The sequence below is a fragment of the Bos javanicus genome, chromosome 13, assembly GCF_032452875.1.
Source record: "Bos javanicus breed banteng chromosome 13, ARS-OSU_banteng_1.0, whole genome shotgun sequence".
In the NCBI taxonomy this organism is placed as follows: Eukaryota; Metazoa; Chordata; class Mammalia; order Artiodactyla; family Bovidae; genus Bos; species Bos javanicus.
The window spans coordinates 58,799,420-58,812,203 of NC_083880.1; the positions used below are offsets into that span (position 1 = coordinate 58,799,420).

Genomic DNA, 12,784 nt, shown 5'->3' on the forward strand with positions numbered 1-12,784 from the left:
TCACACCTTACCACAATAAAAGCACACACACGTAAGAAGCAATCCTGAGCCAGGGGTGAACCCAGTGAGGGCAGAGTTGAGGTGGGGATAGGTACCACAGCCTCGTGGACACAGCAACAAACCCTGCCCTAGGGGTAGGAGCCTGGGCACACCTGGCCAGTCCCAGAGCAGCCCCAGTTGCCCCGGGCCAGGAAGTTCTCACAGTGGATCCCTTCATCCCTGCTATTTGCCCTCCTAGGTGGCAGCACTCCTATGGTTGCCATGGCGACCCACTCCTGCTTGTCAGGAGGTCAGACAGCTTCCTGTACGAACCTGCACACGGGCCCTAGGCCAAGCCCTCTCTCTCTTATTAGGGGTTTCTGCCGTCCACTCCCTCCTGCTTCTCTGGTGGGAACAAGAGCCCTGAACGGAGTTGGGCCTGGGTTCGAATTCCACCTCCGCCTCCCCAGGCTTCTCTCCTGTCTGTGGGTGTGCTCTGGGCAAGGACACAGTAGCGAGAAGACTACACAGCCCCTGGCCTCTCAGAGCTCGGAATCCAGGAGGAGGAGAGACAAACAAATATGCCAACCCATGAACCAGAGTCAGGAGTGGTCAGGGGAGGCTTCTTGGAGGAGGGGGCAGCTGCTCGGAGCCTGAGCTCCTGGTCCATCTCCCCCACTGGACGAGTGGGTGGAGGCTCTACCGGCACCTTGCCCAGGCCCACGGATGGGGAAGGGGCTGGGCATTCAGTGCTGACAACAAGACAGAAGAGGGGCCACACCAACAGTTCCATTTCTTGATATCTAGTCTGCCTACAGGAAATTACCTAAGTATTTACACAGAAGTATATGAGGACTTGAGAATCCATAGAAAACATGTCCCTTATTTAAAAGGATATGTGATATGAAGCATATGAGTTGCCTTTTGGGTCTCAGCTTAATAACTTAACAATTTGATAATTTAATAAATTTGTAACAATGGAAACAGTGCCATCTATTTCACAAGATTGTGACAATTTTAAAAGCTATCATATATTTAAAAAACCAGGCAGGAAAAAAATAAAGCAGGACAGGAACTAATACCTGATCAATATTCTGCGTCTATTTCTTGGGTATCCACTATGTGACAGACACTTTGTTTTCACCCTCATGGAGCACTTTTATTTTCAGTCTAATTATAAACAACAACAAAAAAGGAGGAGCCTCAGCTGTCCAGACCCCTCCCTAAAGAGAAGCCAGTGGAAACTCGACAGAGCGGGTCTTGGCGCAGTGCTCCAGAAACCCCAGCACATTCCTGAGGGTGAGGTTCTGGAAGTTTTGAGCGCAGAACTTCTGGGCTCAAACACAGAACACACAGGCAAGGACACCCCTGTTTCAGACAGCAGACAGCCAAGTCTGATGGGCTCTGGGAACCTGCACTGGACAGGTCCCCGGGGATGCAGGTACACACCGCACTGCAGAAGCACCACCCAGACCAGGCACAAGCTGTCCGTGCAGGAGATGACAGGGCGCAGAAATGACAGGATTCTGGCCATGCCTGCCGCAAGGGTGCCAGCCAGGAAAGCCAGCACGTGCACCAGGTTCCCGACAGTCCGCACCGTGGGGACCACGGAGCTGCTCTGCTGGGGATGCTCAGACATGGTGGGTGAGTAAGCTTCAGGTTGGGAGGAAGGGGGGTTCCCATTTCCTGGCCTGCAGGGACATTCTGAGTCTGCATCTGTTCATCTGTGTCCCTCAAGCACCCTGTCCCACTCTCCACTCTGTGAAAAGCCAAAGATAACATATGAAGCATTTCACAGCCAGAAAATAGGTGCTGATGTTGCCCCATTTCTCAGGAAAACTTAGGCTCCAAGAGGCCAAAGGACTGGCAGTCACACAGCCAGGAGACAAGAGCAGGGCTCTGCTGCTGCACAAGCCCTGCAGAGTCAAGGGGGAGGAAGCTATGGAGCTCCCCCCAACAGGGGGCTGGGCCCTTCAGATCTGCATTCAAGTTACAGAGCTTCCACGAGCCTGTTTTCCCATCTTTAAAACGGGTCTGGCAGAAGCTGACCTCAGGGCTTGAGAGCAGAGATCCTCTACCAGACCAGCATTTCTCAGCCACAGTGACTTCAACCCCAGGGGCCACTCAGCATGAATGTGACATTTCTGGTTGTCACCTGGAGGGTACGGAGTGCCACAGGTGGAGGCTGGGGACACTGCTAACATTCCACAGCACACAGGACAGTCCCCCTACAAAGAATTCGCCAGCATCATGCTGGGGTCAAGACCTGATGTAAACTACAAGGCAAAAGGTTGATACAAGGAGTTCTAACCACTGTCCCAACCAGAAACCCACACAGGGGGCTGGGGAGGAGGCCAGGTGGGAACCAAGGAGCCGAGTTGGCACATGAACACACTCAGGAAGGAACACACACACACACATATACGCACCCACCAGAATCTCCAGTGAGAAGGAAAACCCAGCCAAGCCAGCGGCTGGCCCTGTCTGAGCACAGCCCCCTGGATCCCTCCCAGGCCTACACACCACGAAAGGGGGGCGTCTTGGACACCGCACCAGGACACAGGGTGTGTGTGCCCAGTGGGTTCCTCGGCACTCCACCTGCCCCTCAGAAAGGTCAGCTACCACTGGCCTCCACGCACTCCATCTACAGGCTTCTGAAGAGGGCACAGGCTTGGCACGTTCTGTCCCCAGACTGGACATGCTTCTCTGTGCACAGGGCCTTTGCACCTGCTGTTCCCACTGCTGCCAGGCTCCTTCCCACAGCTCAATCACCTCCACAGAGGCCTTCCCTGAGCACCACCCCCTCACCTCCTGCCCACCGCTGGCCATACTTCCCTACAGCCTCAAACCACTTTGTCATCCACCTGTCTTCCTAAGGGCAGGGACATGGCCTGGACTGCTTGATCCCCAGCACCAGCCGAGAGCCAAGGGCCTTGTTGGCACTGGGTGGAAAAGGGGCTTCCTCCAGGGCCCCGCTGCTTTCTGGGCTGGGAGTCTCGGCCCTTGGAAGGCAGCGGAAGCAGCAGCCTGACCTGGAATGGCCACTAGGGCCGGCACAGCTTTGCTCAGCAACTCACAGCCATGAACCCTGGGGAGGCAAGAACCACAGGCTCCGTTCAAGTCTGACTCTGCACCTGTCAGCTTCAGTACTGTGCTGGGGGCTGGGACTGCCCCCTGTCCGCACCCCCAGGGACCTCAGCAGCACCAATGACCCCTCCTCCTCGAGCCTGAGGAAGGGCAAGAACATTCCACCCAGCCAGGACGGACAGAAGGCCCTCCCAGCCAGCCCCATGGAGGGCAGACCAGAGACCTGGGGGGAAAAGCAAACCAGCAAGCAGGACAGTTAGTGGGTCAGAACCTCAAAATCAGGTGACCCAACGCCTAGGCCAGGACCTGGACAAAACAAACTCACAAAACCCCAGACTGTGGGAAGTAGAGGGGGCTACAGCTGGCCAGTTCAAAAGGCCAGACCATCCTGGAGGGGCACATGCTCAGGTTGAGCAGCCCCTGCTGAAAGGGCAACGGCAGAGATCTCTGCCTGGACCCGGACACCCAGGGTGAGCGGTTCCCAGCCAGGAGTGACCCAGCTGTCTCAGGCCGATGGAGACAGGGGTGTAGGACTGAGAACCCCAAGTCTGACCTCGGCCACAGCTGCCCCAGCCTCTCGGCCCTCTCTGGCCTGTTTCCCTGTCTGTAAACCAAGGGTGGCACAGAGCACAACAGAGCCTCCCCTAGACCCCGCAGGCCGAGGTCTAGGGGTCTGATCGGCAAGGTCTGGGGACTCCCGGGCGGGCAGGGGTGGAGGGGGCAGCTGAGGGAGCTGGCGCCAGGAGACAGACGGCCTCACAGCCCACACTCAGAGCGAAACTCACAGCGCAAAGGGATGGGTTGCAGTCCTAAGCGCTTACTCTGTGAACGCACGGTCACCCTCGAAAACAAAAATAAAAAAGGCAAATGAGCCCATTTCACTTTTTCTGTTCTCTGGAGGTTTGGCCTGATGAGCTGGAGAAGTCAGCAGCTGCTGGGGTACAATTCAGGATTCTTAGGTCGGGGAGGGCCCCCCAGGACTTCCCAGAGCGGGGCCTCCAGGGTCTCTGTGGCCACTGGATCAGAGCAGGTGCAATGCATCTCCTGTGGGGCAGTGCCAGGCCCTGGCTTGGCCTCATCACCAGAACCTGTCCAAGCCCAAACACCAGCTCTTCCCCTCAGATTGTAGCCTCCCCTCACTGCCAAGGCCAACTGAACCACCATGAGCTCAGGCCCAATGTTCTGGAATCCTCTTGGGACTCCCTTCTTTCGCACGTTCTTTAAATGTACTTCTTTAAATGTACACAGAATCCTACAACTCCACACCCCTGTGCTGTTTCAGGCGGCCACCATGCCCCCCGTGGCTCAGGCCCACCCGGCAGCCAGAGAGGCTCTAAAGATGCAAGTGACTCGGCTCTTACATGCTCAGGGCCCACGGTAGCCCCACATGACCCAGAGTAAAACCCAAACACCCCCCCGGACCACTAAGGCCCTACGTGCGCTGAGGCCACCCTGCTGGGTCCGTGACTCCCCTCAATCTCCCACTTCCTCCCACCGGTCATACCAGCCTCCCGTCAGCTGCTCCCTTCCCCCCAGGAGCACCAGTCACCACCTCTGCCAAAGAAAGTCCTGTAATCACAAGCAGGATCAGGGCTCCCTTCATCCCAAGCTGCCACAAACCGGCATACGTCCTTTGAACAAACTGAATGAATGAGAGCAGGGCTTCCGCCCCACCCTCGACGTGAGAGGGGTCAGGAGAATGATCCAGGTGCCCCCCCAGCACTCTGCAGAGTGCTCGTCACATCCACGCAGCAGCCGGGGAAATGGAGACTTGAAGAGGAAAAGGTCATCACAAGAACAAAGGGTCACCCAGGCAAGTCATGGGGCTCCCAGGCTCCTCACATGGCCTCCTCCAGCTGCAGCATGAAGGGCCTGGCCCACCTGGGATTCCCCTTCCCACACTCCTACCCACCCATGGGGCCAGGATGCCCGTGTCAGCCTGAGCGTGGTCAGGCCTCTGCCCTGCAGCCCTCAGTACAGGGTCCCTCCTGCCAGGGCCAGCGCGGCTGGCGGGGAGCTCGCCCTTGGACGAGAACCCAAGAACCACCCGGAGGCCGGTGTCTGTTACAGCAGACAGCGACAAACAACAGGTGTGCACGGGCGCCCGCGGGGAGGGCCACGCGCCGGCCTACGCCTCGCTCCAGTGAGAGCCAAACAGGAAGCAACGGGGTGGGGAGGGGGAGGACCACCCCAGACACCCTGAAAGTAAAAACAAGCCATGTGATGCCACACGGGGAGGGTACAGGCTTCCTCTCTGCCCTCCTGCAAAGCCTCCATTCTGACCTCACTTCCTGCCACACCTCCAAGGTGCTGGCCCCCCACCCCCTGCCCCCCGCCCAGGTGCTGACCCCTATTCTAGGCACTGCAACTACCCCTGGCTTTATTTATGTCATATCATGAGATAACAAGGCTCTGCAGGTATAGTACAGGAGGCCCCCTGCAGTGTCCCCAGTGGTGATGTTTCATAACACAACATGCCACCAAGCCCAGGAGTCCATAGCAGGCATGCTGCTCTTAGCTGGCTCCAGGCCTTGCTCTGATTTCACCATCTGGGGGTGGCACAGGGTACAAGTCTATGACTGTCATACTCGCAGATCACCCTTCCTACCCTTACATCACGACACAGGCCTGTCCTGCCCCCATGAGGCCCCCTGCCAGCCAGCTGCTCTGCCCAGCTGCACCCATCACATGTGCAGACGGATTTCTAATGGTCTGGCATCCCTGCCAGAAAGTGAGACAGAGAACCAACCACGTCTTTCAAAGTATCCAGCAGGTGTTCAATAAATACTTAACGAACAAAGCATTCTGGGAACAGCTCATTCCCTTCTGCCCAGTCCCGTGTGCTCCATGCTTTTGAGAAACAGACATCATCCTGTCACCCTGTGGCCCCCCATCCCGTTCTGGGGACCCAGGCACTCCACTCAGACCCCCTGGCTGGGCAGGTACCCACGACCTGATGACAACAAGGGCAGCGGGTCTCAACCTGGGCACTGGGGACCATCACAGAGACAGAGCAGGGGCCCGGAAACCTTCAGCCAAATGGAGTGTGCAGGTGCCGAGGGAGGAGATCCTGGGCCCTGGTCAGTTCTGGGGGTTCTGGCTCTGACTTGTCTGAGAGCTGGCCAGACAGCGGTGCTGGGGCCTAGGGGAAGGAGGGAGGGTGTTGGAGCCCCCAACTCAGGCCCCAGTGCCTATGCCATGCACGTTCAGGGCCAGACAGCGGTGCTGGGGCCTAGGGGAAGGAGGGAGGGTGTTGGAGCCCCCAACTCAGGCCCCAGTGCCTATGCCATGCACGTTCAGGGCCAGACAGCGGTGCTGGGGCCTAGGGGAAGGAGGGAGGGTGTTGGAGCCCCCAACTCAGGCCCCAGTGCCTATGCCATGCACGTTCAGGGCCAGACAGCGGTGCTGGGGCCTAGGGGAAGGAGGGAGGGTGTTGGAGCCCCCAACTCAGGCCCCAGTGCCTATGCCATGCACGTTCAGCTCTGGCAAGCTTCCCCACACCCAGCACCTGCACAGGTGGAAGGGGCAACAGACTGTGGCCAAGCCGCTGTGAGATGAGTCACTGTGCGCCCGTCTTTCCGTGGGCCAGGCCCTCACTGCGCGGCTCTGCACACAGGCACGGGCCCATCCCCCCTCAGCCCTGCAAGGTGGCACTGACACAGTTCCCACCCTGCAGAAGGGGAGAAGGGGGTGGGCCTGACCCCGAGCCTGGTCAGGCTCCCGGGGCCTCGCTCTGGCACGAAGCCTGCCTGACACCCAATGGCCACCAGACCCTGTCCTGTCATCTGGGCCCGAGGGCTTGGCTTGCCCCCAGCACAGAGTGGGGCTCATGGCGGACAGGTATGAAGCCCACAGTGAGGCCCCCTTAAGAAGTTGGGGCGGGGGGAGATAAGCCTAGACAAACAGGTAACCCTTCAAAAATACCCCAAGGAGAGGCTCCCAGTGTAGTTGGGCCCAGGACACACCTTAGCTCCTACCGGTCTCAGGCCCAGCCTGAACAGACAGCTGGCTGTCAGACAGCCCTGACACCAGCCAAGAAGCCCCTTCCGAGCCAGACCCAACACTCTGCCTAGACCCGTGCCTGTAGGCTGCTGACTGTCCCACCGAGTGGGACGCTCGGCAGGGTGGTCTCTGGCTGTAGTTGTCTCCCCCTGAGACTGGCCACTTGCCACCTCCCAAAGAAGTCTTCTCCAGACCCAAGCCTCAGCCGTCATGAATGTGACAGAAATGTCCCACTCAAGATAGACCCTGAAAGACCCTGTTCTTGAAGAAAAGATAAACCAGGGAGGAGGAACCCAAGCAGAAAACAGAATGTCAAAGTTCTTTGGCAAATCTTCCCACATCGACGTTTATGACCCGGCCAGGAGAGGATTCCGCAGTGGCTGAGCCCGGGAGTGAGGGTCTGGGGTCTTTGGAGCTGCCCCGGGCACAGGAGTGGGGCTGGAAAGCCTGGGGAAAGTTCCGCTGGGCAGGAGAGGGGTTAACGGGTTCGCAAACCCTGGGCTGCCCAGGCCTCCCTGCCAGCCTGGAGCTGACACAACTGACCGCTGAGTCAGGCCCGACCGGGCTCCCGGGCCCGATTGTTTGTAAAGACAAAAGGGACGCTGACGGCCTAAGTCTCCAGCCAGGCGGGCAGGCGCTGGGAAGAGACAGCTGACTCTGAAAGCCTGGCCGAGGCCCCCCTGCCCCTGGGTCTCAGCGCGGCCTGGTGGGAGGTGACAATCCACCAGCTGCTGGAAAACGCAGAGCTGGCCTGTCCCTCCGACTCCTTGTCCCTGTTTGTCGACTGTCCTTCCACCCCTCAGCAACCAACAAATAGAGCCTCTGCGTCGTCATGGGTCTTAAATGGCTGGCCAGCAGATTCAGTTACAAAACATTGTCGCCGGCACTCAGGAGCACGTGGCAGTGAAATCAGAGTGACCCCTGACCACCCTCCCGTGGGCGGCGCTCTGAGGACCGTGGGGGAAACCGTCTGGGCACCCTGCCCACCTCCCACCCCAGAGAGAAGGGGCTGAGAGCACGGGGCCAGAGCCAGCTTGTGGAGGTTCAAGTCCCCTCACTTCAGCCCGTTAGCTGTTTTTAACCTCTCTTTGCCTGTTTCCCCACCTATGAGGGAGGGATGATGTCCGTCCCAACCTCAGAGAAGTGCCACGAGGGTGTGGGGCACCTCGCCCCGTGAGCCAGCACGGCCTTGTGTGCTTATTATTCCCATTTTCCAGATGAGGGAACGGAAGGCTCAGGAAGAGGTGACATCACTTATCAAGGAGGACCCCACTGGTAAAGTGACAAAGCCAGGATCTGAACCCAGGTCCGCAGGCTCCAGTCCCAAATATCAGGACTCTGAGACTCAGTCCCAGAAGCAGCTGTAATGGGTCAGAACAGAGCCCAGGCCCAAGCAGAAAGCCACAGAGGCATTTTAAGCAGAGGAGAGCTGCGTGTGCTCAAGGCTCACACTTGGATCTCAGTGCTAGCCCCTGTCCCAGCCCCTGCCCCAGGAAACAGAACCAGGACTGTGAAAAGTGAGGAACGCCCTCCCCGTGTGGCCTGAACCCAAACAGGAAGAACTTGGGTGACAGCAGGAAGATGGGGGTGTCCCCAAACACCTTCAAAGACGCCTACAAACACAGATGAAGCAGATCCCAGGGTGGGAAGGAAACCAGAGCCCCCTGCTCCCGGCAGCCCTCCAGGCTTCCTCCCAGGAGGACACACAAGGCACTGGGCTCACACACGGTCTCTGACCCACAAGCGGGGGGTGGCCCTGGACAGCCAGAGACTGCCTGTCAGGGCCAGGAGCCTCGAATCATGGCCAACCTGCCCAGGCCGCCCGAGCCCAGCTCCCAACCTGCTCCAAAGCCTGGTCCACACCACCCCAGCGAGCCAGGTGAGCAATCAAATCAAGCCTCTGGGGCAGATACACACACACATATTTGCAACTTTCAACACAAAACACAGGGCCTGGAATCTGATCACTGATAAGCTTAAGAAGTTCTACCATCTTAAAAGGGGCTCCCTGTTCTATAAATGGCCCCCCAACACAAACCCCTCATCGTAATCAGCACATTCCCCACACCAGGGCACAGAGCCGACATCAATCATGGGGCTGAGAAGTCGGCCAGTACGACAGGCTCCTTTGTGCATCTAAAGTTTGTGTCCTTTCCCAAGCAGCTGCCAGGCCTTATTAGATGCTTTAAAAAAAAAAAAAAAGGCCCTTTTCGGGTGGAGGAGGGTGGGACACGCTACTCCAAAGCACCTTAGACAAAAGGCCCACAGGCTGGCCCACTTGGGCGGAGACATCTGGCCCTAATCCCAGCTCACCTGCTGCAGCTTCACAAACACCAGACCGGTTGGCAGTGACCTGCTGCCACCATCTGTTGGGCACTGGAGCAGGTCAGAGAGGCGCCCTCAGAAGAGCCTGGCCCGGTTCCTGGTCGGCAAACACTTCCAGCATGCTCACCTACCTGCCTGGCCTCCACCCACAGAACTCAGAGGTGCTATCACTACCCCATTTTACAGGTGAGGAACCCAAGGCACACAACCAATAAGGGGAAGCCAGGACCTGAATTCAAGCCCACAGGCTCCAGAGTGCATGTTCCCCATCTCTCTTCAGTGTGGCCTTTGCCGGGGCAGAGAAATGCAATCTGCCTTCTCTCCCTTCTCCCAGCTGAATCCCTCCCACTCCCACAACACGATCACGCTTCTGAAAGACTGGAGCAAGTGACGGGTCTCAGACAGAGAAAGGGAGCTGCAGACAGTGCCACCAGTGCCGGGGGGTCAGCGGTCCTGGGGTGAGAGGCTCCCTCAGACCGAGGGCGACCTGCACGGGGAGACCCAGGAAGCCCACGGCGCCCTGGCCTAGTCTCCAAGAGCTGTGCGCCCCCCAGCCCCAGCCAGCCGCGTCCACTCACCCGTAAGTCCGCTGGATCAAAGTAGGGGGCACCTGTTGCACGCCGATGGCAAAGCCTAAAATGAGAGACCAGTTAGGGAGGGGCCCAGCCTCACCCAGGGAAGACCCCCACAGCCCTCCACCTCTAATCCAAAAGGGTAAACAGCTTCCTCTCCCCTCCCGGGCACCTCTACCTGAACCCCAGAACTCCCAGCCAAAGGAGGCCCATGGAGCTGAGGGGCAGCAGCCACTGGGCTTGCGCCCTCTGGAGCTCCAGCTCTGGGACCCACTTCCTCCCTCCGGTGAGGACAGCTGACAAGTGGGTGACCTGCCCTCCTTGCCGACCTGCCCTCCTTGCCCTGTCCCACCGGCACACGCAGCCGGAGGAAGGGGTTCAACTTCCGAGCTGGGGGATGACTGCCCTGTGACGGCTCTCTTGGAGCACATGACAGCCAACTGCTACTCCTGGTGCAGGGCGGGGGGGCCTCCTCCACCCCACAGATACCGAGGCTGAATATAGCAACCAGAAGCACAGCGAAGGAAAGCACGCACTCTCACCCGTCTGGAGGCTGCGCGGCTTGGCACCCAGATAGGCCAAGTTCACGTTTGCCTTGCGACCATCGATGTTGGGGTTAGGGTCTTTGCAAGCCCTCTCTGCGGCTGCCCGGTCGGCCATGGTCACCTGGAGGAGCACAGAGGCATCAGGGGCTTCACCGGAAGGCGAGGGAAGCAGAGTGGGCTCTAGAGCCCAGGCACCCCGGCATTTACTTCCCCTGACCCCAGGTGCCCGCTACCCAAGGCATCCGCCCAGCCCCGTCCAGCCTAAGCCCCCTAACCCCAAAGCCGCCCCTGGACCCCAGCTCCTCCTTCCGAGTTCAAGTGCTAAGAAACGCGGCCTTGAAGGGCAAAAACAATGCCCGGGGACGACAGCGAAACCCGAAGGGAGGGAGGGGTCCTGGCTTGGCCTACCCGGCCCGTGGGGACCACCAGTTTCCTCACGGGAGGGGTTTGGGGACACCCTAGTTAGAAAAGGAGTAAGAGAAGTGTCTTCAGGCCGACTCGGACTTAGGTTGTTTGGGATGTCTGTGGGAGTTGGTGGAAAATAATACACGAGTTGTTCAAAGGCTCCTAGCCCCAGGGTGAAGCCCTGTTCCTCGCTCGCTTGTTGCTCCAGGAAGTGCCGAAAAGTAGCCGGCTGTCCCCAAAACCTCTCCACAAACTTAGAAGAGTCCTAATTGAACACAGCGGCTCTCCCTTTTAAGCCGGCGTGGCGTGGGGGCAGGGAGACGGGGGCAGGACCGGCTGCAGCCCGAGAAGGGTCAGCAGGTGCCGAGCCGGCGGGAGGCGCCCGGGACTGGCGTGCGCCCGCCGCTTGACTCAGCGCCCCGGCCACGATAAGTGCGGGGCGGGCGCTCCCGGCCGCGGGGCCACTTACGAAGCCGTATCCGCGAGACTTGCCCGTCTGGCGGTCGGTGATGACCACGGCCTCCTCGATGTCCCCGAAGCCCTCGAAGTACTTCCTGAGCGAGGCGTCGGTGGTATGGTAGGGCAGGCCGCCCACGAAAATCTTGGTGAACGTGGTGTCCTTCTGCGAGCCGTGCATGGCGCCGGGGGCGGCCGGGGGCCGCGAGAAGCCCGCGCTCGGGGCGCACGGCGCGGGCTGCAGCAGCATGGGGGGCGCCCCGCCGCCTACGGACCCGGGCCGCGTGGGGCTGCGCTCATTGGGGACGGTGGGGATGCGAGCGGGGCAGCAGGGGCGCCGGTCTAGCCGCCGGGCCCGTCCACGCGCGGGCCGCTCCCGCCGTGCGCTCCTCGCTGCGTTGCGCTGCTCTCCGGCCGGCGTTGCGAGCACTCTGCGCCTCAGCGCCTGCCCCTCGGGCTTTGTAGTCGGCCCCGCCCCCGGCCCGCCCAGGCCCCGCCCTACAACACCGACCCCGCCTCCAGCCTCAGCCCCGCCCCGGGCGCGCAAGGAGCGCCGGGAAGCGTAGTCCAGGCCCCGCCCCACCGCGCCGCACGTGCGGTGGGGAAGCTCTTGGAGCAAGGCGCGCACTTGCGGCGGGGGCACATCCGGGTTTTCTAGGGCACCTGTTCCGTGCTCGCTGGGTTCCGGGCTCCTCTCCTCGTGGAAAGCAGTCTAGCGAATCAGATGTACACGATTCAGATCGTGTTTAGTGAGTCGGCGTTTCTCCCAGTGCTACCTCCAGTACAACACGTATTGAAGGTGAAATGATTTTTGTCTTTACGCAGAGGTGCTAAGTAGCTTCAGTAGTGTCCCACTCTTTGTGACCACCACGGACTATGCCCTGCCAGGTTCCTCTGTCCTTGGAATTCTCTAGGCAAGAATACTGGACCATGCCCTCCTCCAGGAGATCTTTCCAATCCACAGACTGAACCCTCATCTGTTATGTCTTCTGCACTGGCAGGCAGGTTCCTTACCACTAGAGCCACCTGGGAAGCCCCGTTTGTCGAGAGTGTATGTGGGTATGCATGTGTGTGTGGTCTATATACATGAAAATAATTAGTTCGAGGAATTTTAGAGTGTGGTATGTGATCTATATACACGAATATAATTCATTCGAGGAATATTTATTAGGGTGTGGGGAATGCAGAAATGCACAGAACACACTCTAGCCCCACCAAGCCGCTATGAACAAGACAAATAAACGGGTTCAGTTCAGTTCAGCCGCTCAGTCGTGTCCAACTCTTTGCAACCCCATCGACTGCAGCATGCCAGGCCTCCCTGTCCATCACCAACTCCTGGAGCTTGCTCAAACTCATGTCCCTCGAGTCAGTGATGCCCTCCAACCATCTCCTCTGTTGTCCCCTCCTCCTCCT

General features: G+C 59.1%; 1 protein-coding gene across 9 annotated transcripts in view; it reads right to left on the bottom strand.

The window, feature by feature from the left end:
* Positions 1-11,816, bottom strand: part of RBM38 (RNA binding motif protein 38) — a 125,053-nt gene extending 113,237 nt beyond the window's left edge. For 3 of the 9 annotated variants that reach the window (XR_009740429.1, XR_009740428.1, XR_009740427.1), the window contains exons 1-3: positions 11,385-11,816; positions 10,502-10,631; positions 9,972-10,026 (exon numbers count right to left, since the gene is read on the bottom strand). Coding sequence is in view for 5 of the 9 variants with exons in the window: in XM_061437070.1 (XP_061293054.1) it covers positions 9,972-10,026; positions 10,502-10,631; positions 11,385-11,621 (422 nt within the window). In the remaining 4 variants the exon portion in view is untranslated. The other 6 variants (XR_009740430.1, XM_061437071.1, XM_061437070.1 and 3 more) reach the window with 5 other exon arrangements.
* Between the last annotated feature and the right edge of the window lie 968 nt (positions 11,817-12,784).